A 25,271-nucleotide genomic window follows, 5' to 3' on the forward strand; every position below is an offset into this window, starting at 1 on the left:
TCTTTGCAGCCAGGGGTAAGTTGGTTTTATTCCTTTGTAGTTTTTCCTTCACAGCACAGCCCCCGGTGCCCGCGAAAGCCGGTGGAGCCGGCCTCTTCGTTTTACACTCCCTCACCCGCGGCCATTTTGCAGCTCCTCGTGGGCTGCTGCGGCGCTTAGGGAAAGACATCTGGGGCGGGTTGTGTGGCCGGGAAGGCCCCCCCGCGGCACCCTCCTCTATTTTTGGACAGTGGGCAGTGTGGGCCGCCCGGGCCCCCCCGCAGCGGCGCTTTGTGCGCGTGGCCCCCCCGAGGCTTTTTCTCATTTTTGGCGCCGTTTTTCCTCTCTCCTCCGGCGATCCCGATGCCGCGGCCGTCACGCTGTGCAGCCTGTGGCGTCCCGGATTTCCCGGGAGGGCATCTGTGCACGATGCCTTCCCGGGGGGGAAGGTACCTCACAGTCCCTTACTGATTTCTCTTTTTTGCACGGGCGGCGCGGGCCGGTCACTCCGCCATTTTTGGTGGGAACGGCGGCCATTTTACATTCTGAGCGCCCTGAGGCGCAGGCCACGAGGGAGAACGGCTCTCTGGAGGATTCTACAAGCGGGGGTGCTCCCCCGATTTTGGTGCAGGAACCAAGCACCCAGAGCCAGGGAGCAGGAACCACGCCGCCCCTCGAAGCACACCCGAGCAGGCCGGGGTTCTCTCCGGAGTTTATCCTGCTCATGCATACAGCTTATCTGCAGGGGCTGGAAACACCTGTGGGACCCCCCCCACCTAAGATCCCACGGATGTCGCCCTCGGCGCCGGCCCCCCCCCCGACCCTCCGGGAGCGGGGGCCTCCCGCCCTCCCACCCGGGTCCGATCTGCGCCCGCGGCAGTGGGGGCGGTGCCAGATCCAGCGGGACAGGGACCTGACCTCCCGGACGGGGGTCAAGGGGACGGCACGCAAGAAGGGGATGATCCGCGTACCCTACGCCTCTTCCAGAGGGAAGAGCTGGACGACCTCATCCCGCAGATCATTCAGGAATTAGATCTGGACCCGCCACCGGACCCGCCTGCCCCAGTAGCTCCCCGCTGTCGTCACTTCTTCAAAGAAGGGAGATCCAGTCCTGGTGGCACTTCGCCGAGGGGCCCTGGCTTTTCCCATTCATGACTCGTTTTTAAACTTCTCACCAGGGAATGGGACACCCCGGAGGCCTCCTGAAGGGCAGCCGGGCCATGAGAAAAGCTGTACCCGCTCCCTGAAGATTTTCTGGACCTCATTCAAGGTCCCCAAAGGTGGACTGCCGCAGTGTCGGCAGTCACAAAGAGGATGACTATCCCAGTAATGGGATAGCCCTCCAGTATTCTCCGTCTCCAGCAGATGGTGGACATACCTCTCCCTATGGAGATTGCTGTACTTTTTGGAAAGAGAAATTCTACATTTAAATTGGAGAAAAAATTGAGCCCCGCTCTCTGATGGCGATACTTAAAGGTCCCTCCTCCAGTTGAGAATTTGAGGCGATTTCCGAGATCCCTCAGAGGTGTACCTTGGTCCGGTAGCCGGTTCCTTAAGCAACTGAAAGGCAGCGGGTGCAGGAAGCCGAGCACAGCGGTGATGGCCAAAACCCTCTTCCCCTGCAGCCAGAGACAGTCTCCGTATTCAGACAGTATTCAGACAGCCCAGGTAAGTAAAAAATTTAAAAATAAAAGCGAGAAGATTTTCCTCCTGATTCAGAGACATTTTGAGGGGTTTCGGTAAGACTTCCTGCGGTCTCCTTGCGCCATACTGACGAAGTTCCCAATCCTGTTGGGGTAAGGGGATATGGGCTTCTGAGCGGGTTGAGCAGCCTCCCGTGAGTTAGTCTCCGCTTTAGGCTTGGTCACACTGCGTGGTAGCCCACGGCGGAGTAATCTTGCGCACATCTTTCTGCGGGCCGTATTGCCGTCATAGAATGTTGGTACGCGCAGTGCGTTGGCTCTGCACGCACGCCACGCTCAATGCATGGGCTGTGCGTGCACCTCACTGAGCCCTGCCTAGGCGTGCGAAATCTGAGCATAGAAATTTTTAAGCGTGATCTGATCGAACACACAGTTACAGCCGCTAATGGGTGCTGGCAGTCCAAGAAACAGAAGCGCCTTTCTCTTTGTGCTGCTTGTCATATTAGGGCTGCACAGTCTAACCTGGATTCCAACTTAGGTTAGCACTGTGAGGAAGCCCAAGGAAAATTGGCTTCCCGGACTTTGCTAAGCCCGGCTTTCTCCCAGTCAGAGGATGGATTAGCCACAGCCTTAACTGGACGTACCCCGGATCTGAGTACTCCCTTAACTGGGTCATCCATGGGAGAGGGAAATTCAATAGCTTCTACCCAGTACCTTCTGGGCTAGACATGGACCAGGCTGCCTTCTCTTGACTGGAATTTTCTAGGGTCTACAAAACTTTGTACAGGCACAATCTACTAACTTGCTTGCCCCTGTCCGAACGGAATCTCAGCCAGTAAGCCCTCCCTCTCCCAGTCCTATCGGCAGACGTCGAGGCAATGCCTCGGCCTTACCAAGGGCATCCCAGTAGGGGACCCAGATGACTCAGACGAAGAGGATGATCCAGACCCCTTAGAAGAAGGGGAAATTCCCCCTGGGTTGGAACCATATTGAACCATGTGCAATTTTTTCATAGAGATGAATGCGGCCTTGGTTTCCCAGACCCTGAAGACGCTGGGAGTCCAATTTAATGATGGAACCAAAGAGAATCCCATTTTAATGTTTAAAACAATTTTTATTGAGCAACAAAAAAAACACAAGAGCAAGTTGCCCAGGCTATGCAAACACTTCCACAGCCTAGAAATATCATGACAGTGATATAAACGTAGGCCCATTATAGAATCCTGTGATGGTCGCCCCCCCCCCTTCCTGGATTCTCTACTCCCTCCCCTCCTAATTAGGGGTGGAGATCAAAGACCATGCCCAATCCCCATGAGTCCCACAGCACCCAGTTTCAACTGAGCCAAGACGGGAAAGGTCTCCCTTCAGTCGTTCAATAGCAAACTCCGCGCGTTGTGAGATAATGATTGTATATTTGCATTCCATATCTTCAAAAACTTCCGGCGATGTACTGGTGACGATCTCGATGCCAGAACACTCCATGTCCATTAGTTTATGAAAGGCATTACGCCATATCCAATATAAATGAGATTCCGATGAGCGCCACTGAAATAGAATCATTTTTTTCCCCACCTGAAGGCTTTGAGAAGAGCAACCGAGAGTTGGAGTCCTTTATCATAGAGGAAGGTATAAAACCAAACAGGGTTGACGGCGAGAGTGGAACCTGGATATCCATTAAGACCTCCAAATACAGGACAATCTTGGTCCAAAATGCTTGAATCTTTGGACAATCCATTTTGATCTCCCTACAGAAAGCCTCTTGCTACTTTCTAGTACTAGAAGCCATCCAGGAGTTGATTGACCTGAATGGGATGCCCGGAAGCAAGTTTTAAAGGGGGACGAGCGTTAGAAGCTCTATACCCACTGGATACGGCAGAGAGAGAGCATTTGTGATTCCCTAAAGTGGATGCGCTGGTCTGTGCTGTCTCTTATGTGAACAACTATCCCGGTGGAGGGAGGAGTAGCCTTAACAGGATGCTCACAATAGATGGATGGAGTCTGTCCTTAAGCCTTTGACGTAGTAGCAATGACCTTGCAGATTACTTCTTGTTGTCCCCTGGTAGCTCATTCGTGCCTACTCCTCTCAGGAGGTGGATGACTCGGGTGAATTCCAGAGCAGTTATGGAACCCGCCGCCACCTTTTTGGCGGACGCCCAGCTCGGATCTAGCCAAACTTTGGCCAGAGGAGTGGCCTCAGTGGTGGCAGCCAGAAAACAGTTATGGCTGCAGAATTGGTCAGCAGATGCAACCTCCAAAACCAATCTTACAAAGATGCCCTTTAAAGGATCTCTTCTCTTTGGAAGCGAATTGGAAAAGCTGGCCAGTAAATGGCCAGAGAATCTCCAGTCCCCCGGCTACAGGGGAGACTGGAGATTCTCTGGCCCCTCGTCTATGAGGGGCTGATCCAGGGGCTCCTAAAGAAACTTGTTTTCGCCCTTAAAAAAACTCAACATTTTAGAGGTCTCAGCCCTTTGGGAGGTCTTCGTAATAGACAGCCCAAGAGAGGGCCAGGCTCTGGTTCATGTTCGTCCTGAACCACCGAATGAAATTTTGCTGACTCCCCCTTGAACAAAGAGAGAGGGGGTTGATTGTCAGTCTTCTACCAGAGGTGGGTCAAGATCACTTTGGACAAATGGGTACTGGAAGTCAGAAGGATATGCGCAGTAATTTCACAGCACTCCTCAGGACATATTCATGATGTCTCCTTGCCATTCCCAGCACAAGAAGCAGGCAGAGGATCTGAAAGGAATCAATCAACCTTTTGTGTGTGACTCATTTCAAAATGGAAGCTCTGCATTCCGTAATAGTGTCAGTACAAGCAGGGGAATTTTTCACATCTCTCGTCTTGGCGGAGACTTATCTACATATTCATTCCCATTCTCCAAGAATTTCAATGTTTCCTACACTTTGCCATTCTGGGGCATTATTTTTAATTTCAGGCCTGCCCTTTGGGCTGGCTACTGCATCCAGGACCACCTTCAAGGTCATGTAGTGGTGTCTGTGCACAAGGCAGGCATTCTATACCATCCAAATCTAGACGACTGGTTGATGCTGGTCAAAAGTACAGAAGAGTCACTTGACATCTAGCAAGTTTTTTTCCTTCTTTTAGGAGCTGAGTGGTGAACTTGGCTAAGAACACTCTACAGCTGACTCAGGCACTAGAATATCTTGGCATGAGTTTAGGTATGGTTCAGGGCAGGGTGTTTCTCTTTGTGAGGACTTTGTACCACTAGTTCCCTGGCTGGAGTTGTCTCGGGATGGCTTGCACCCACCCAGATGGGCAGTCCCCAGGATAGTGCACTTCCTGAGCCCTGCCTCTGAGATCCCAACAAGCCTTTATTCTGGCAAAATCTTATTGTCCTGAAAGCAGGCCCGGGAAAAGATCTGCATTTTTGCTTTGTCCTCCAGTAGTTTATGCACTTTGGGCGGCTGAGACGGGGATAGTCTGAAGAGGTTAGTATCATCCGCCTATTTGCGGATGTTACTAAGATATGTAATAGAGTGGATATGCCTGAAGGAATAGAGAGAATGAAAAGTGATTTAAGAAAACTGGAAGAGTGGTCGAAGATTTGGCAGCTAGGATTCATTGCAAATAAGTGCAGATTTATGCATCTAGGGTGTGACAATCAAGAGAGCTGTATGTGATGGGGTTTGTAAGACTGTGCCCAGGCCAGGAGAGAAATCTTGGGGTAATAGTGTGTGGAGATCTGAAGATGGCGAAACAATGTGACAAAGTGATAGCTAAAACTAGAAGAATGCTGGGCTGCAAAGAAAGAGGAATAAGAAAAAGGTGATAATTCCCTTGTATAAGTTGTTGGTGAGGACTCATTTTGGAATACTGTGTTCAGTTCTGGAGGCCATATCTGAAGTGGGATAAAGACAGGATGGAGGCAGTCCAGAGAAGAGTGATCAAAATGGTGTGGTTTCTGTATCAGAATACCTATGAGGAGAGGTTGAAGGATCTGAATATGTATACCCTGGAAGAGAAGAGATGCAAGGGAGATATGATACAGACCTTCAGATACCTGAAAGGTTGTAATGATGCACAATCGTCAAACCTTTTCCATTGGAAAAAAATCAGTAGAATTAGGGGTCACAAAATGAAACGTCAGGGAGGGAGACTCAGAACTAACATCAGGAAATATTTCTTCATGAGAGGGTGGTAGATGCCTGGAATGCCCTTCTGGAGGAGCTGGTGAAGACGAAACAGTGAAAGAATTACAAGGCACAAGGGATAAACACTGTATATTCCTAAAAACTAGAGGATGGAAATGAAGAAAAGAGTTTATGGGGGTAACTTGCTGGTGCAGCGGTTACCACCCTTAACAATTAAGCCTACATACTGTTAAATCAACTCCATCATTGCTCTCTGCTTCAACGGCAAGGGGTAACCCGGAATTGGATTCAGACAGTAACCAACAAGGGCCTTGACTTTTACAATTTGGGAAACTGATAATCATGGGGGTAACCTGCACAGCAGATACTACCATAAGCTTGTTCGGAAAACTGGATGGACCATTTAATCTTTTTCTGCCGTCATTTCTATGTAGGCCAGACGACCTATGTGAGGATTTGAAGGGTCTTCGTGTCCTGCTGTACCATTCATGAAGTGCAGCCTATTCAGGCTACAGTATCCCATACTTTGATTTTTCTGCAGGAGGGTTTGGTCTGGCCTTGAACTCTGAGAGTGCAGATAGCTTTGGGCTGTCTTCAGGGTACAGTGCGGGGATATCATCTGTCCTCGCATCTGGTTGTATTGCGATTTCTTTGGGGAGTGAAGAATTTGTGTTATCCAGTGTGAAAGATCTGTAATTTTTGGAACCTTAATCTGGCACTTAAAGGAATGTGTGTGGCTTTGTTGGAACCACCTGAGAAGGGCAACTTTAACTCTTAAGGTGGCTTTTTCTGGTGGCAATTTGTTTGGCCAGGCGGATGTTGGAGCTCCAGGCATTGTGTGTCAAGATCAGTTTCTGCAGATTTCAGAGTCGGGGATGATGTGCATGATGTCCTCTTTTAGGCCTAGGATGATTTTGGCATTCCATCTTAATCAGATTATGGAACTTCTAGCCTTTGCAGATTTGGATTTCTCTGTACCTCCTGCAAGAGAACTGAGGCTCTTGGATGTGAGACGCTCATTGGGGAGGTATCTGAATGCTGCTATTTCCTAGCGTGTAGCCAGATGGACTCAGGACCAATGGGTTATGTGTTCCCCTGCCAGAAGATGGAGACGGAGTCAGGTTTCAAAGCTGACGTTACCCTAGATAAACCCCTGCAGTGACCTCAGCCATTCAGTATCTCTGTCTCCTAGCAGATCTAGATTGTGCCTTCCCTATCGGGAACACAGTACTCTTTAGAAGAGGAAATTTTACCTTTAAATTGGAGAAAGATCGAGCCCCACTCTCCTGCAGTGATACCTAATGGTCCCTCCCCCAGTTGAGAGTGTGGTTTTGTGCGGCGCCATTTTCCCCCATAGACTGTAGGTACGCAAGGTGTGGGCCGGTCCTACTGCGAGCTTAAGTGCTTGCTCACCTGTGCGCTTAAGTACACTCATACATTCGTGCACAGCCAGATATTTATACTTACGCCATAGGGCGGATTTGTGCACGCTCAAGTTCAAGTGCTAGCCAGCTGAATGCACAAGCTGCACTGAACTATGGCTCCAGCAGCAAAGAAGCACAAGTGACACTCTTTGTGTTGCCTGCCATATTAGGGCTGCACAGTCTGACCTTGAATCCTTCCTGTGTCAGCACTGTGAGGAGGCCTGGGGAGGGCTGGATTCTCAGAACTTCTCCAAGCCCAGCCCCTCCCAGTCGGAGGACAGGTTGGCCATGACCTTATCTGGTAGTACCCTGGATTTGAACAATCCCGGGACCGCGTCCTCCTCGGGAGAGGGCAAAACTGGCCTAGGCATGGACCAGGCAACCTTCTCTTGGGTGGAATTCTTTCAGGGCCTTCAAACCTTTGTTCAGGCACTGTCAGCTGCTGCCCCTGCCTGTACTGAGTCCCACCAGGGAAGGCCTTGTCCTCCCAGCCCTGTTAGCATGCCTCGGGACATACCTCTCCTCACCAAGGGTATCCCTGACAGGGACCCAGACACAGACGATGAAGGGGATGCAGGCTTATTGGAGGACAGGGAAATCCCTCTAGGCATGGAACCATACCAGACCATGTTATGGTTTTTCCACAGAGATGAATTTGCCAGCCCTGGTTTCCCAGACCCTGAAGACTCCAGGAAATCCCGGCACGGACCCTATGTCGGAGCCAAAGAAGAACCCCATCCTGGTGTCTCTACAGAAAGCCTCTTGCTATTTTCCAATGCTGGCAGCCATCCATGATTTAATTGACCTGGAATGAGATGCCCCAGAAGCCAACTTTAAAGGAGGCCGGGCATTGGAGGCCCTTGTACCCTCTGGATAGAGGCCAAAGAATGCCTGCTTTTTTCAAAAGTGGATACCATGGTCTGCGCTGTTTCGAAGCGAACAACTATCCTAGTAGAGGGAGGCGCATCCTTGAAGGACGCACAAGATGGGCGGCTGGAGTCCATCCTTAAGCAAGCCTTTGATGCAACAGCAATGATGCTGCAGATCGCTTCCTGTTGTGCCGTGGTGGCTTGCTTGTGTCTGCTCGAGAGAGAGAGGCAGGTAGCTCAGGAACATATTCCAGAGACGCGATGTAGCTCGCCGCAGCGTTCCTAGTGGATGCAAGCTCTGGCCTAGTGCGTACCTCAGCCAGAGGGGTAGCCTCAGTGGTGTCGTCCAGAAGCAAACTATGGCTGCGAAATTGGTCAACAGATGCGACCTGTAAAGCAAACCTCAAAAAGATGCCCTTTAAGGGATCCCTCCTATTCGGAAGCGAATTGGAAAAGTTGGCCAGCAAATGGGGAGAATCTCCAGTGCTGCATCTACCGGAAGTTAAGAAAAATAGGTCGCAGCAACCCGTGCACATATGAGGGGTCGGACCAGGGTCTTTCAGTGTTTTCAGCCCTACAGAAACTTGCCTTCGAGAAGGTCTGTCCTTTCGAAGCCATCAACCAAAAAGAGGAACTGGTTCGGGCTCAGGTTCGACCCAAACTCCCCAATGAAGTTTGGCCAACTCATCCACGGGACGAGGAGATAGGGGGCCAACTCCCTCTTCTATCAGCGGTGGGTTGAGATCATGTCGGACAAATGGGTACTGGACATCATACGAGAAGGATATGCTCTGAAATTTTGCAGCATCCCTCGGGACATGTTCATGATGTCTCCTTGCCACTCCCAGCACAAGAAACTGGCAGTGGAATCTATGATAAGGCTCATCATTTTGAGGGCTATAACTCTGGTACTTACACCCCAGGAAAATAAGGGGAGCTATTCCATTTATTTCATTCTACCCAAGGAAGAAGGTTCTTTTCGCCCCATTGTGAACCTCAAGAGCGTCTAATCATCATCTGCGGATAATTCACTTCTGCATGGAAACCACTCAGTCATAATGGCCATACAACCGGGAGAGTTCTTAACCTCCCTGGACCTCTCGGAGGCCTACCTTCACATTCCAATCCACCAGGACCACCAGCGTTTCCTACGCTTTGTGGTACTGGACCGCCATTTCCAGTTCCGGGCGGTAACTTTGGTCTGGTAACTGCCCCCAGAACATTCTCCAAAATTATGGTGGGGGTGGCAGCGGCTTTTGACGAAAGAAGGGATCCTGGTGCACCCTTACCTAGATGACTGGCTGATTCGGGCAAAGTTTTTGGAAGAGAGCCTCTGGGTTACCAGCAGGGTCACATCCCTGCTTCAGGAACTTGACTGGGTTGTGAACATGGACAAGAGTAGCCTCAAGCCCTCCAAGTCCTTAGAGAACCTGGGAGTCCGGTTCAACACCAAGCAGGACAGTCTTCCTCCCCCACTCGAGGATAAGGAAGCTGATGGGCTGGGTGTGCCAGTTGATGAACACAATGTGCCCCAGGGTGTTAAGCTATCTCCAGGTCCTGGGCCTGATGGCATCGACCCTAGAGGTAGTGCTGTGGGCGAGGGCACACATGCGGCCACAGCAACGCTCCCTGCTGTCACATTGGAATCCACTGTCGCAAGACTACTCGATTTGCCTCCACCTACCGATGGAAGTATGTTCTCAGCTCCAGTGATGGTTACAGGAAGTTCACCTAAGCAAGGGTGTAAGCCTTTCCCCATCGAACTGGCTAGTCTTTGCAACGGACACAAGCCTCTGAGGGTGGGGGAGCTCACAGTCAGGAATTGACAACCCAGGAGCGATGGATCAAGGAAGAGGCGCACTGGAACATAAACCACCTGGAAGCCCGAGCTGGCAGATTAGCATGCCTACAATTCAGCCACAGACTCCAGGGCCAGGCGGTCTGCCTGATCTGGACAACGCAACAATGGTAGCCTATATCAACCGCCATGGGGGAAGCAAAAGCCACCAAGTGTCTCTGGAGATAGATCCCCTTATGAAATGGGCGGAGTTAAATCTACAAGAGGATCTCTGCCTCTCACATCGCAGGAAAAGATTGTCGGAGAAGACTTTCTCAGCAGGGAGAGTGTAGATCCAGGAGAATGGGCGTTGTCCACCAGAGCTTTCCAGCTCCTGGTAGATCGCTAATGCCTCCCATTCATTGACCTACTGGCCACATTTATGTATTTATTTATTTATTAAACATTTTTGTATACCGGCATTCGTAGGACACATCATGTCGGTTCACAATTAACTGAGAAAAGAAATTACATTGAACAAGGGGGTTTAACTGGGAGAAATTGGATAATAATTTGGATAATAAATTGGATAATAACATCACACAACACAAAGGTTCCCTGTTTCTTCAGTCGCAGAAAAGATTAGCACTCCCAAGGGATTGATGCCTTGGTCCAGACCTGGTCAGAGGAGGACTTACTTGTACGCCTTCCCTCCGTGGCCTCTGCTGGGCAAGATCATTCGCAAGATTGAGCACCACAGAGGATTAGTCCTTCTGGTGGGCCCAGATGCCCGCGGTATGCAGACATGCAGAGGCTTCTGCTGGAGAACCCCCTATACCTCCCTCCGCACAGGGACCTTCTCCAACAAGGTCCGATCATTCACAAGGACCCAGCTCTGTGTTGTCTTAAGGTCTGGCCCTTGAGAGGGCTCGCCTGATGAAGCGTGGATATTTGGCAGCAGTAATTGCCATCTTGCTCCGCACGCAGACGTTCTCAATATCCTTGGCGTATGTGCGGATCTGGAGAATATTTGAGCCCTGGTGCGAGGAACACGGGCTCTCTCCTTGCTCGATCAAGATCCCCATGATTCTGGAATTCTTACAAGGCGGCCTGCACAAAGGACTGTCCCTCAACTCTTTGAAGGTCGAGGTGGTGACTCTCTCCTGTTTCAGAAGCGAGGTGAACGGAGCCCGCCTATTGACACATCAGGACTTGGCCCGTTTCCTAAAACGAGTTAAACACCTCCAACCACCCTTAAAGTGGCCGGTCCCCCTTTGGAACCTCAGTCTAGTATTGGACTTCTTAGCAGGGCCTTCCTTTCGGCCTCTGCTTCTATCTCTATGCATGTTAACGCTGAAGACTGTATTCTTGGTGATGATATGCTCGGCTCGTCGCATCTCTGAACTACAGGCGCTGTCTTGTTGGGAGCCGTTCCTCTGGTTAACTCCAGGAGCGTTGCAGCTTCGCACCGTCCCTTCCTTCTTGCCAAAGGTAGTCTCATAGTTTCACCTCAACCAGTCGATTTCCTTACCGTCCCTAGATAGACGCAAGGACTCGGAAGACTACCACCTTCTACATAACTTAAATGTCAGTAGGCTGTTAGTACGGTATCTAGAACGTACAGAACCGGTGCGCAAGATGGACCACTTGCTAGTTCTCTACAGTGGAAGGAAATGAGGTGAAGCAGCTTCATGAGCTACCGTAGCTCGCTGGATCAAGGAGAAGTGATCATAAGAGCTTATGTAGAGGCAGGGAAGCCTTTACCCCTTCAGGTAAAACTCATTCCACTTGGACCCAGGCAATATCTTGGGCAGGAAGCTAAGCTACTGTCTCCCGTTGACATCTGCCAAGCAGCGACGTGGTCTTCCTTGCACAATTTTGTCCAGGTTCTATCGCCTGAACATCCAAGCCCAAGAAGATGCAGCCTTTGCGAGGGCGGTGCTAACCAGACCACGGGCAGCCTCCCGCCCCATTTGGGAATAGCTTTTGTACATCCCATTGGTCCTGAGTCCATCTGGCTACACGCTAGGAAATGAAGAAAATACTTACCTGATAATTTTGTTTTCTTTAGTGTAGACAGATGGACTCAACATACCGCCCACAGCTGCCCTGAACAGCTGTATTTTAGATGCATTTTAGATGCTGTATTTTAGATGCATCTAAAATACATATTTTAGATGCACTGTATGTGCGATGTATTTTAGATGCATCTAAAATACATATTTTAGATGCACTGTATGTGCGATGTATTTTAGATGCATCTAAAATACATCGCGCACTGTATGCTGGGATTCAGCGCTTATGTTTGGTTGAGTACAGTTACAGCCACCAGTTTTAATCAAGTTCTTAATCAAGTTATAAATTGTATTCAAGTTTTTCAATAGTATGTCCACAATGGCTTTTGAAGAGAATATTGAATGGCTGAAGTCACTGCAGGGATGTATCTAGGGTGACATCAGCTTTGAAACCTGACTCTGTCTCCATCTGCTAGCAGGGGAGCACATAACCCACTGGTCCTGAGTCCATCTGTCTATACTAAGGAAAACGAAATTATCAGATAAATAATTTCTCCATTTTTTACATCCCGCAGAAGCGCCAGCTTTAGCCGTTCATGATTATCAAAACCTGTGCTCGTAACTAGCGCCTGTTTTGCCATGGGTTTTATTGCATTGGCCCCACTGAGAGGACTAAGATATGTGATTTCCTAAAGACAGTCACTTTTATCCAACCCTTCCTATATCTAAATGGTGATCCTGATCATAGCCATCTGGCCACGGCTCCATCTTGGAGGAGGAGAGGAAAAACCTTCTGATTAAGATGAAACTGTGATATTACCTTAGGAAAAAGAGATGGAATGGTGTGACTAGATATTGTTTCATCTGAAAGTCTCAACAAAGGTTCCCTGCACCACAAGTCCTGCAATTCTGATATCTGTCTAGCTGAACAGAGTGCCACCAAAAGCAATAGTTCAAGAGTTAGATCCTTAACCAATGCCTTTCTGAGCCGCTCAACAGGAATGGCCAGTGAGACATTTAAGAACCAAATTTAAATCCCCAGAAGGAACTAATTTCCTCTTGGGATGCCAAATATGCTTTGCTCCCATTAGGAACTGATATGGCCAGGGGTCAGTGTGGGGCATCAGTGGCCTGTCCACAAGGTAACCTCCGAAACAGGCAATAGCCAATACCTGTACATTCAGGGTATATAAGAACCAGATCCTTTTCCAAATCCTCTTGTAAAGAAAGCCAAACTAGATATCACAGATGCTTTCAATGAGTTCTGTCCTTATCTGGACAGCAGAGATCAAAAAATCCCCCTCACACTCCCATTCACCAGAAATGTGGATTCCTTCCTGGAGCATAAGAAGGTAGCCAGTACCACCGCTTCCCTCCAAACCACACACACACACATGCTAGTTTTGTTTAATCAGCCATGCTGTAAACAAGATGTCTGACAAAGGTTATGCAAAGTAATATATCCAATCCAATTTTATTGGTATTCCACTTTTCTGGAACTTCTATAAACATATGACAGCAATATGCTTCAAACAAGTAGAATATAAAATATTTCAAAATGTAATGTTTTATCTGTCCATAACTTAAATACTAAAATATACTGCAAATAAAATAAAATACAGTATGAAAATCCATGAGAAATAAAACAGATACAAAAACTGGTCTGTTACTATGTTAAGCTATATTATGTTAGAATTAAGCTTGTGCAAAGAGAAATCCCTGGGATAGAACTTAAGACCTAGAAAAAATGTGTGACACTTATTAGACTTATAGATCTGAAGATATACTCAGAGCCAAATGTAATGAGTTATTAAAGGATTTTTAATAGGTGCAATCCATCTTTTTCTGAGTGTAGTCAAGAGTAAGAACAGTCTTATTACAGGAAAAAAAATCTCAGTCCCCCCAACACGTCTGTGTTTCATGGGCGGCTGCTTCGGGAGGGACAGGCAAGAGAGAGTCTTTGTAAATAAATCTAAAAAATAAATTCAGAAAAATACACAAATAGTATAGCATACAGATCAAAGGTGGCTAAAAGCGACTGACAAACTGCTGCTGATAAAACTTACAGGACTGGGCAAACAGCATAACAGACGAGTGTGGCAGACAGAGCACTGTAGAAAGCAGTTGATTAAATGTATACCAGCTACAAAAGCACACCAAAAGTGGATAATCTAAGGGACCAATCAATCAGCATTTACCTGAATGGTAAATTATGCTGCTGATTGGATATCAGAGGGGACAGATAGAGATTGCCAATCAGAGAGTGAGTATAAAGAACTTATCAATTGGTGAAAGCTACAGTTGTTGCAAATTGTCTTTTGTTCCCAGTGAGTCCCCTTAGACTTCCTTTTGGCTTGCCTCCTACCATGGTAACACAGATTTTTTACTACTTTTTTTTTTTTTTTTTTATTCACATTATGAAAAGCTAGTCATGTAGGGATCATTGCTACCTTATGTTTTTTCAGAGAAAGGTAAGTTTACATGAAATTCATTATTCTGGAATTCTATTGGGAAGGAAATTGTAGTTTAATGTGTACACTGTAAAAAAAAAAAACAATGACTGTGTTCCTTTTAGAAGCTAGGTACAGTGCTGGATCTTCTGCATTTGGGTTTTTTTTAAAATCCGTTCTTTTATTTACAGCTTACCACGAGGTTGCAGGGGCACCCGTTCAGGTGAGAGTGGGCTGACTTTGGGAACATGCCTGTTTGCATGCCTGTTTGCATGGTGTTGCTATTGTGCTATTGCTTCTTGCATGTCTTTCTCCTCGTTAAAAAGTAGATCATTAGCTGAGCCGTACAACATGGACAGATTAGTTATGCCGTCTTTTAAACTGTTTCGCAAAGGTGAAATGTTCCCTGTATTTGAATGCTGAGTAGAACACTGGATACGTAACACTTTTCAGGAAGACCTCTGTTTCAGGGCAGGCAGTATTCCCTCAACTTACTAGAGTAGTCCAGACTCTTGGGTTTATGCCACCCTGCCAGCAGATGGAGACAGAGGAGCACAATGTTTCAGTGACATTTCTGCTATAAGGAATGGTACAGTCAAAGCACTTGCTAATATTCTCAGTCTTCAGCAAATGGTGGTACAAGTATGGACTGGTGCAGCAGGATTAGAGATTTTTTGTTCCGCTCCCAGGATAGCAGACTACGGGCTCTCTCTGGTAGAGCAGATTCTTCAGCTCCCCGGGCAGCAAGTTTGTTTTTGTTGTTTTGTTTTTTTGGGGTTTTTTTTAACTTGTTCCCCTGTTTGAGCAGGCCGACGCTGTCAAACGTGCTGACAGCCAACGCTCAATTTTGCCAGCATCGGTTCTCAAACCCGCTGACAGCCACGGGTTTGGAAACCAGATTCAGGCAAAATTGAGTGTCCAGTTTTTAACCTGTGAGCCGCGAGCTGATTTAAAATTATTTTTTTATTTTTAATTATTTTTTACTTTTGGGACCTCTAACTTAATATTGCCTTGATACTAAGTCGGAGGGCGTCCAGAAAAGCAGTTTTCACTGCTTTTCTGTACACTTTCCCGGTGCTGGCAGAAATTAATGCCTACCTTTGGGTAGGCGCTAATTTCTGAAAGTAAAATGTGCGGCTTTGCTGCACATTTTACTTACTGAATTGCGCAGGAATAACTAATAGGGCCATCAACATGCATTTGCATGTTGCGGGTGCTATTAGTTTCGGGGGGGTTTTCGACGCGCGATTACCCCTTACTGAATAAGGGGTAAAGCCAGCGCGTCGAAAACGCGGGTTAAGTGTGTTCCGCCGGAGCGCACTATACTGTATCGGCCTGTTAGGTTGTTGGCCCCTCCATCCAGTCTTTCCTCTTATTTTTTTATTAGCTCGTTTTTAGTACTGCATTGTAAACAACAAAATAAATAAAAAGGCAGCCAGAGAGGGACGGTTAATGTGGTGTGCAGTTGCAGTGCAACATTCCAGTGTCCTACCTCCTTACTAGTCTCATGGGGGGAGGGGTGGCGGGTTTAAACCTGACCAGGCAGCCCAAATGAGTGAGTCTGTCACTGGCATGGAGGAGCATTGGAGCGGTAATGATGCATGGGAATCATGGCCAGCACTGTGTTCTTCCCATTCTGGCAGAGGGGAATCAGCCTCAAGGGAGCCAGTTCTGCAAAATCCTGGCTCCCCCATGCCTGCGGGAAAACTTCAAGGCAGGGTGAACAAGCAGCTCTTGCTGCCATGGCAGATTGCAGCTGCCATTTTAAGTTTTCACGTGGTGCAGCTCTGGACTCTTTGGGTCCAAATCTTCTTCTGGCTGAGTTCCTAGGTGCTCTTGTGCTTTCTACAGAGAGAGGGTGCCAGGGAGCCTTATTGAAGTCTTCGTCCTCTCACCCAAGGACACTTTGATTTTGTGCTGGTAATGCACCTGGCTTTTTGTGCTGTATGGAAGCCTGGTGGGCACAAGTCTCATAGGCCCTTTGACCTCGTTCATTCCTGAGCCTCCCTTCACGTGCAGATCTGCGCCCAAGTATTGAAGACTATCGAGAAACTGTTTGGATTTGTTAAGAGTCCCCCTTTTCCAGGATCCATCTTCAAATCAACAGTGATGGGGCGGAAGCAGAGGCCACTAGTCTCCTGGGCTCATTATTTATTTTATTTATTTATTTAAGTTTTTTTATATACCAACATTCAAGACGGTAGTCCCATCATGCTGGTTCACAAGAAACAGGGGTGCAATAAACTTTACAATTTGAACAATGGTGCAGAAAAGCAGTTACATGTAACAGGGAATCAATAACTTGGAGTAAGAAGGAAAATGAAGATCAGATAATTATATATATATATATATATATATATATATTAACATTATAAGAGGTGGCTATTAATGCTATTACTATTACATTAGAGGAGGGGGAGAGATAATCTTCTGAAGGTGAGGACTCCTACATCAGACTTTTATGGAGGGAAGAGCTTGCTTCTATCATCTCCCAGGTGGATTCTTTGTTCTGTATGTCGGTTTCAAAGGTCAAGGAGTCTCCTGAAGAAAATCCTGTCCTGGAAGGAGTCGGCAAGCCACCTAAGGCCTTTCCCCTCCACATGGCTGTTAAATGCATAGTCTTATCTGAATGAGAATCTCCCAGCAGGAGAGCAAGACCTTGCCAAATTGTATCCTCTGCCTTCAGATGACAGGGAAAATGTATTTTGGATTCCTTAAGTTGATGCCCTAATCATCACAAAAATCAACTCCACAGATCATTGAATTTTAAGGATAATTCTCAAGCATTTTCATCTAAACTTTTAGGGTCTGCCACCTCTTACTTCATCTTGTCGTCATTTCTCCTTGAACCAACTACAAATCTTGAAGAATGAGCTAAACTCCCTACTATCGGCTCATACAATAGAACTAGTCCCAGTAGCAGAAAGGGGCAAGGGACTTCACTCAAGGTTTTTTGTTTTTGTTTTTTTTTAAGATTTACTTATTCAATTTGTACAATTCAATAGACTCAAAACTCAAAGCCCCAGTCTGCTACTCTCACACACACATGCATTCCCATTCAACATCTCAACCCTTCATAAAGTGCATATAATATAAAATAAGCAAACATGTTCTTCTGTTACCATATTATATATACAATCAGTGAAATAATCAGCAAAACATTTTATAGCATTTTACGCACCAATGACCAAAGCTGGAAATAATCCGTTAAAGGCCAGTTTACTCTTAGGATTGGTTAACTCTTTTTCTCTAGCTGACTCCATCAGTGTGTTATGTTGTCTGAGGCCATACCATGTTTTAATCACAGGAAGCTTCTCAGTATTCCAAGACAAAATCACCTTTTTAGCTAATAAAAATGATGCTGCCTTAAGAGATTTCCCCCCTTTGGGTAAAGAAAAATCCCCTTCATACAGACATAGAGAAGCTTACCAGACCAAACAATCTTAGGTGGTGGTTTGTTTGGGGTTTTTTTTGTGTGTGTGTTTTTTGTTTTTTTTTTAATCTGTTTATTGAGCCAACAAACATAACACACAACTCAATCTGATACATAGCAGGTTGGGACATAGAATCATAACAGAAAAATATCCCAAAAATAATAACAGAACCCTCAACACACACTCCACAATCATACCCCATTCACCCACTCACTCCATTGTCTTAAGATTGGGAAGCGATGATAGGTCCAGCTTGAACAGATTCGAGGAGATGGCTCACTCCACGTTTCCGTAAGACTTTCCCCCATAGCTCAAAATACCGTAACCCTTAAAAGCTATAAAAGCCCTTTCTGCCTCAATTTCTCAATCTGTGCAGTGTTCCACATCCGAGCTATCCACTGAGCAAATTCAGGGGCATCACTGGTTTTTCAACATAATACAATTTTCTTAGCAAGCAACTGCTAGAAACCTCATACCCCCCACAGGAGCCGAAAGCTCCTATCAAATGCAAGTACCATATTTTTCGCTCCATAAGACGCACCTGACCATAAGACTCACCTAGGATTCAGAGGGGGAAAATTTTTTTAAAAATGGTGTGCTAAACTGGCTCTGTCCCTGGGCGTCTGTGCATCTTATGGAGCAAATTAGGGGAGTGCATAAAATTAATTTTTGTCCCCATTTCATTTTCGGGTCTGGGGAAGGCCATTTCGGTCCACTCCCCAGATCAGAAAACTTTTATCGTTCTCTTTCTGGAAGAAAAAAAAAATACCAACCCTTAAATTTAATTAACTAAAAACCCCCACCCTCCTGACCCCCCCTCCCCCCAAGACCTGCCAAAAGTCCCTGGTGGTTCAGCAGGGGTCTGGGAGCGATCTCCTGCACTTGGGCCGTCGGCTGCCAGTAATCAAAATGGCGCTGATGGCCCTTTGTCCTTACTATGTCACAGGGGCCGACCAATGGCACCGGTAGCCCCTGTGACATAGTAAGGGCAAAGGGCCATCGGTGCCATTTTGATTACTGGCAGCCGACGTTATAAACTCGCAGATCCATCAGCTCTATCCCATCCTTTTTCTTATCTAGTCTTAGCACATCATAATGGATCCACGCACTTCTATTATTCCAGACAAACCAGCCCACAAGTGAGCAGAACTTTCAAACCCTATTATCAATCCACAATGGCAGAACTACTATATTAACCAGAGCACTCCTCTCCATCAATGATAGTGGCAGAGATCTCCACCGCTGGAAAAGGGACTTTGTGTCAAAAACTGTGTCAAAATTAAGACAGCACAAATTCTGCGGATTACCAGTGAAAAGCAATAAATCCTCTGCAAACATGCTAAGTTTTATTTCCTTGCGCTTGACCCAAATCCCTAGAAAAGAGCACAAGCCACGAAGCTTAACTGCCAATGGTTCTAATCCCAACACAAAAAGCGGAGGAGATAAAGGTCAACCCTGTCTGGTTCCCCTTCCTAGCTCAAACGCTTCCGACAAAGATCTGTTAACCAATATCTGCGCAAGCGGTCGATGATATAAAAGGCTAACCCAGCTTAAAAAAAAGGGTCCAATATTTAATTTCTCTAGCACCCACTGCAAATAGGTTCACTCAACACAATCAAACGCTTTTTCAGCCAATAGCCTGTCCCTATTCCCAGCTTTAGCTGTTAAAATAGCTGTGTAAGCCTTCAAAACATTTGAATTTGCTAGCCTCCCCTTAACAAAACCTGTTTGATCAGAGGAAACCACAACCCTATCCTCGCATTCAACCGAGAGGCCAGAACAGCCACCAGGATTTTTATATCTTTGTTCAGGAGAGAATTAGGCCTATAAGACTGCTGTGAACAGGGATCCTTGCCAGGTTTAAGCATCAGAGTGATAGTCACTAGATTGTGGCCCTGCTCAAACTCCCCCTTCTCCTGTGCCACATGGAACATATTTTTAAGCGGAGTAAGACAAAAATCCCCTATTATTTTGTAAAACACGGGCCCGAGCCCATCCTGCCCTGGCGCTTTCACTAGTTTCAAATGCACGATAGCACATCGAATTTCCCCCTCAGATATGGGAGCCCCCAGTGCCAGTTGGTCGCTGTCACTCAACCAAGGCAACACTAATCCTCGGAAAAAGGATTCCCTACCGGCTTCATCACTAGGCCCTGCCACATACAACTTTTTATAAAATATTTCAGAAACCTGGAGGATATGCAGTATATAGGAATAAGATTGCGAATCATAATATATGCGGGACACAATACCTTTAGCATGGGAACCAAATTTTACCAAATGGGCCATCAAACTGCCTGATTTATCGCCCCATTTATAAAGTTTATACTTAAGATACAATAAATTTTGCTTAGCCCTCTCCTCTAAAATAGCGTTAAGCTCTCGTTTGGCAGCAAATAGCTTCTATTTTGATAGCTGTGACAGCTCTTGAATATGTAAATGCCACAGCGCTGTGATCTTTTTAGTCAATTCCAATACCCTGGCGTTTCTTGTGCAGTTTTTTTTACTCCGCCTAAGTAACCATCCCCACTCCCCCCCCCCTAACCCCTCTCCCCCCACCAACCATCCCTGTATATCAAGTACACATGCCCAGCATCACTGTAAATAAGTTCCGTATGCTAAGTGTATCAAGTGCACATGCCATGTAACATTGTATATTAGTTCATTTGCATATCTAATCCTAATTGAATGCAAATAGTTGTAATGCTGCTTGTAAACTCTCCTCTCTTATACTTGTGTACTCATCCAGTTTTCCCCTTCCCTGTTCATTGTAATTTCCGTTCCTTCTCAGTTATTTGTAAACCGACATGATGTGTCCTACGAATGCCGGTATAAAAAAGTTTTTAAATAAATAAAATAAGCAATAATGTGTCCACGCATGACCGCTTTAGCTGCATTCCAAAAGACTTAAGGGGTCTGTATCAGGAAGCATATTAAAATCCACGTAATCTTTCCATTTATTATGTAAGTAGGCAGCAAAGCCTTTATCATGGTATAGATGTGGGGGCATCAACCACCTACTGGGGCCACGAGTAACAACTGTCAATGCCACCACAGTCATCACCACAGCATGATCAGAAAATGGGACATCCCAAATAGAGCTAGAAAGAAGCTTGCTAAAGAGTGTTTCAGAGTCTAAAATAAAGTCAATACGAGAATAAACATTATGCACATGAGAGTAGAACGTGAACTCTGTCTCATCCATGTACAAAGAGCACCAACTGTCAATCAGTTGCAGCTCCTGGTACACACATCCCAACCTCATTGTTCGCCTGGTTCCTTCTGGGAGTCTTTGCTGGCTTGCCTTCCAAGAGCGGGTTGTCTGTCAAATTAAAGTCCCTCCCCTAAAATGATAGCGTAGTCTTTCCAAGTGGCCAGCTTTGTGAAGAACCCATGAGAATATTGATTGGGGGCATTGATGTTGGCCAAGATAACTTTCCAGCCTTGCAGCCTCCCCACAACTATGAAAAACCTGCCATTGGAGTCTGTGAGGACTTTCCTTTTCAAAAGCCACATTTTCATTAATAAGGATCGCAACTCCCCCCTTCCTAGCAGTAAATGAAGAAAAGAAACACTGGCCAACCCACTCCCTGTGCAACGTCTGGTGCTCCCCATCTTCCAGATGAGTTTCCTGAAGAAAGGCCACATTCGCATTCCCCCTTCTTATCTCATTAAGTATTTTTTTTCTTTTAATAGGGGAATGCAAACCATCTACATTGTTAGAATTAATAGTGTTTATGGTCAGGATCTGTCCCAAATGCTTTACCAAAGCTGTTTAAGCAAGTTTGAAGACAAGACCCCCCCCAACTCAGGTCTCTCCCCAGATCCTCAAAAGGCCATGTCCCAAACCCAAAAGATAGCCAACCACACACACATTCACAACAAACATATTCACACCCACACCCACCCCCCAGTATCAAAGATAAACTCTGCATCTCCTGCCCAAGAACCACCCCCGTGTCCCTGATGAGAAATTGTGGTTCTCAAACTTCGCCAACAGTTAGACACTCTCGAGCAGGATCCTCCCGAAGCCAGCAGCACAATGCAACTCTTTCAGGCTCTGAACCAAACTTCGAATAAGCTGCAAGTCCAACCAGCAGGCCTTACCGAAACTCTCAAAACAGGTTCACCTCACAGGCGTACTGGGAATAAATTAGCACTGGTATCAGACAATCTTCCATGCTGCCGCTTTCCAACAAGATAAGGGCAATTGTAGAGAAAAAGAATACACTTCTCAAAGTCACTGAATGATGCCGCAAAAAGGAAGGAGGGTGGCACACCAGTAAAAGAAAGGGGGGAGTCCCCAAAGAAAGAAAAAAGGGACTCAGATTCTTAGTCTTGAACCCCCAGGCCCAAAACGAATAAAGGGACAACAACAAATGCTGGAAACTTCAAAAATAACGCAGCCCAGCTCCGCAACTCAGCAGCCACAAAAGGGACCCAAACCAGCAGCTGAAATCAATCCTGGAAAAGCAGCAAGTCCGGCATCCATTAGAGGATCTGTAGTCAACCAAGCTGGGCCACTAACTCCTTGGCCTCAGCACCTGTAGCTAGGATCTGCGACTCCCCATTGTAGAAAACCTTAAGCCGAGCTGGGAACTGTAAGGAAAAGCGTACAACCTTGTGAAACAGCTGAGTGCAATTTGGCATGAACTCTTTGCGGGCAGCCAGGACCCTAGCCAAAAAATCTAGAAACAGGAGCAGCTTACTATTCTCATAAGAGAGAACCTTGCTTTTGCGATAGGTGGACAATAACTTTTCCTTGTCGGTGAAGTTAAAAAAAAAAAAAATAGCAATCACCTGCCTGGGCCGATCATGATCTGGACCTCCAGCTCCCCAGCCTGTGGGCTCTTTCTACTAAGATCAGCCGAGCCTCTACACTGACATGAAGCACCTCTGGAAGCCATCTCTCACAAAAATTAATCAAGGCCTCTCCTTGCATGGACTCAGGGACCCTCAGAATCCGTAAATTATTACGCCGGCTTCTGTTTTTGAGTTCGTCTAATTTGAGCTCCAGCGCTTTGTTCTTTTCTTGCAATTCCACAGCAGCAGTTTCCAATGCGAGCATGTGGTCATCATGCCCAGAAAGCTTACGCTGCATGCTGCTGATAGTGGAATTAAGTGTTCGCTTTATTGCGCAACTCGTCCAGAGATGATTTGAATTTTCTGTAGTTGACCTACTCATCCATTATATCTAAATTCGTGAAAGGAGCATGGTATATCAAACCTCTGCAGAAACCACTGGTACCATGGATCTTGAATGTTATCCTTTCTCAACTCATGAAGCCTCCTTTTGAATCTTCAGAGTCAGTATTTACGTAAATTCTTGACATGGAAAGTACTGTTTCTCAGAGCAGTTACATCAGCTAGAGAAGTCTGTGAACTCCAAGCTCTCGTTCACTATCCTCCGTACATCAAATTCTTCCATGACAGAGTGGTCCTCTGCACTCGCCTGAAATTTCTGTTAAAGGTTGTCTCGGCTTTTCATATCAATCAGTCCATCGTGTTACCCACCATCTTTCCAAGACCTCATGGCCCATGAAGGGGAGAAAATCTTTCATACTTTGGACTGCAAAAGAGCCTTAGCTTATTACACGAAAAATATTATGCCACATCACAAATCTTCTCAGTTTGTATCCTTTGATACTAACATATATAGAAACATAGAAATGACGGCAGAAGAAGACCAAACGGTCCATCCAGTCTGCCCAGCAAGCATTCACTTTTTTTTTCCCCATACTTATCTGTTTCTCTTGTCCCTTGTAAGTGACTTTTTGTTCTATTTCCCTTCCACCTCGCCATTCTTTCCACCCCCACCATTGATCTATTTCCCTTCCACCCTTCCAAACCAGATGTACTAATTGCCAAGCGCACATTGTCCGACTGGATAGCAGAATACATTCAGAACTACACTTTGGCAAGCATACAGGTCAAAGACTGTCAAAGCACATCAAGTGAGAGTTATACATCTTCAGTCACTCATCTGTGACAAGTATCCCTGGAAGACCTCTGTAAAGCTGCTGCTTGGACGTCTATTCACACCTTTACATACCATTAATGTTTTGACAACCTCTCAAGGATTGACATTAAATTTGGACAAGTGGAGTTTTGCAAAACCTATTCTTGCGGTAGTCTACTCTCCGCAGTGGAATCCAGGTTTTTAATTCAGTAAATGCTCTGTTACAGCACTCAGCATGGAATTCCTCACATATAATGGCTAATTCACCCTGCTTATCAATGGAAAAAATAAGTTTTCTTCCCATAAACAGTGTTTTCCATAGATAACAAGATGAATTAGCCATGGAATACCACCCCACCTCCCTGAAAAGACAACTACATAGCTAGATTTAGTTCTGATATAGACTGAGGAGTTTCACGATACAACACCCATGCAGAAACTCCTGCACGTGCTCAGAATTCAAAGCTCTCCTAACTTGGAGAAATGTCTATTGCTGCCGGTTGATGTCACCACATTTAATGGCTAAATTTATCCTGCTATTTACGGCGAAACACTGTTTATGGTAAGACAACTTGCTTTATTCAGAATAGATATTCCCTAGAGTTCACTGCTTCCTTCTCAGATAACTCTGTGGTGTTCCTCTGTGTGTAAGAGTCCAAAGGGATAGCAGTAAATGCTACTCTGGAGGCGCTCAAGTATTTGGAGACCATGGTCCCAGTTCTAAGTGATGGCCAGGGCCAGTACTCCATCTACTTGTGGCTATGAAAAAGGATGTCCTTCCCTTACCAGTTCTTTAAAGGGGTAGACAGTTACAGCTAAGAAGAAATAACTTTACATTTTCAAGTTGTGTTCTGTTTTAGGGTGTGCAGTGTTAAGTTTAGGACTTTTGTGCCTACATGGAATGTTTGTGAAATACCTGTGTAAATGGCAGTGAAGGATATATGTTCGTGGGAAGGTCTTGACAAGAGATTTTCCTATTCTCTATACTTTAGCACAGTGTTTCCCAACCCTCTCCTGGAGGCACACCTAGCCAGTTGGGATTTCAGAATGAATATCCATGAGATAAATTTGTATGCAAATCTATCTCATGCCATAGCCATTATGGATATCCTGAAAACCTGACTGGTTTAGGTGTGCTTCCAGGAGGAGGTTGGGAAAACACTGCTTTAGCATCTAGAACAAGGAGCTGGTTAGGGGAGCGTTGTTCCTGGCATTTTGTGTACTTTGCTACTGTCTTGTTTGTGGTGCAGTCAAGTCGAATAGCGCAGGACACAGTTTCATATACAAAATCTGTGCTACCTCAGGGCATTGGCAATTTGGTTCCTTTGTAGTAGAGCTGGAGGGATTCTGTATCCTAGCATAGAAAAAACCGTTCATGCCCATCGCTGACAGGAGTGTATACCTTCCCAGCAGGAACATGGTCAGCAGCTTCTAAGCTTTTCTGGGCCACACTGCTGATCTGTTAGCCCAGGCCTGCTTTCTGCTCCTTGGGCTGCACAGGACTTGGCATATAGTAGAGATGGTTGGGAGTCCCAGCCATTGCACAACAGCAGCACCTACCAGTCGGCTGAAGAGTGACTAGTGCCAGGTTCTAGAGGGTCTTGTG

At 46.3% G+C, this 25,271-nt stretch overlaps 1 protein-coding gene across 2 annotated transcripts in view; it reads left to right on the plus strand.

Moving 5' to 3' along the window:
* The window catches only part of WDR43 (WD repeat domain 43), a 180,883-nt gene that overhangs the window by 111,547 nt on the left and 44,065 nt on the right, over nucleotides 1-25,271 (plus strand). For both annotated transcript variants that reach the window (XM_029592968.1, XM_029592967.1), the window contains exon 13: nucleotides 14,465-14,496. In XM_029592968.1, coding sequence (XP_029448828.1) covers nucleotides 14,465-14,496 — 32 coding nt within the window. The remainder of the gene's footprint in view (nucleotides 1-14,464; nucleotides 14,497-25,271) is intronic.

Source organism: Rhinatrema bivittatum, chromosome 3 (assembly GCF_901001135.1).
Source record: "Rhinatrema bivittatum chromosome 3, aRhiBiv1.1, whole genome shotgun sequence".
NCBI lineage: Eukaryota > Metazoa > Chordata > Amphibia > Gymnophiona > Rhinatrematidae > Rhinatrema > Rhinatrema bivittatum.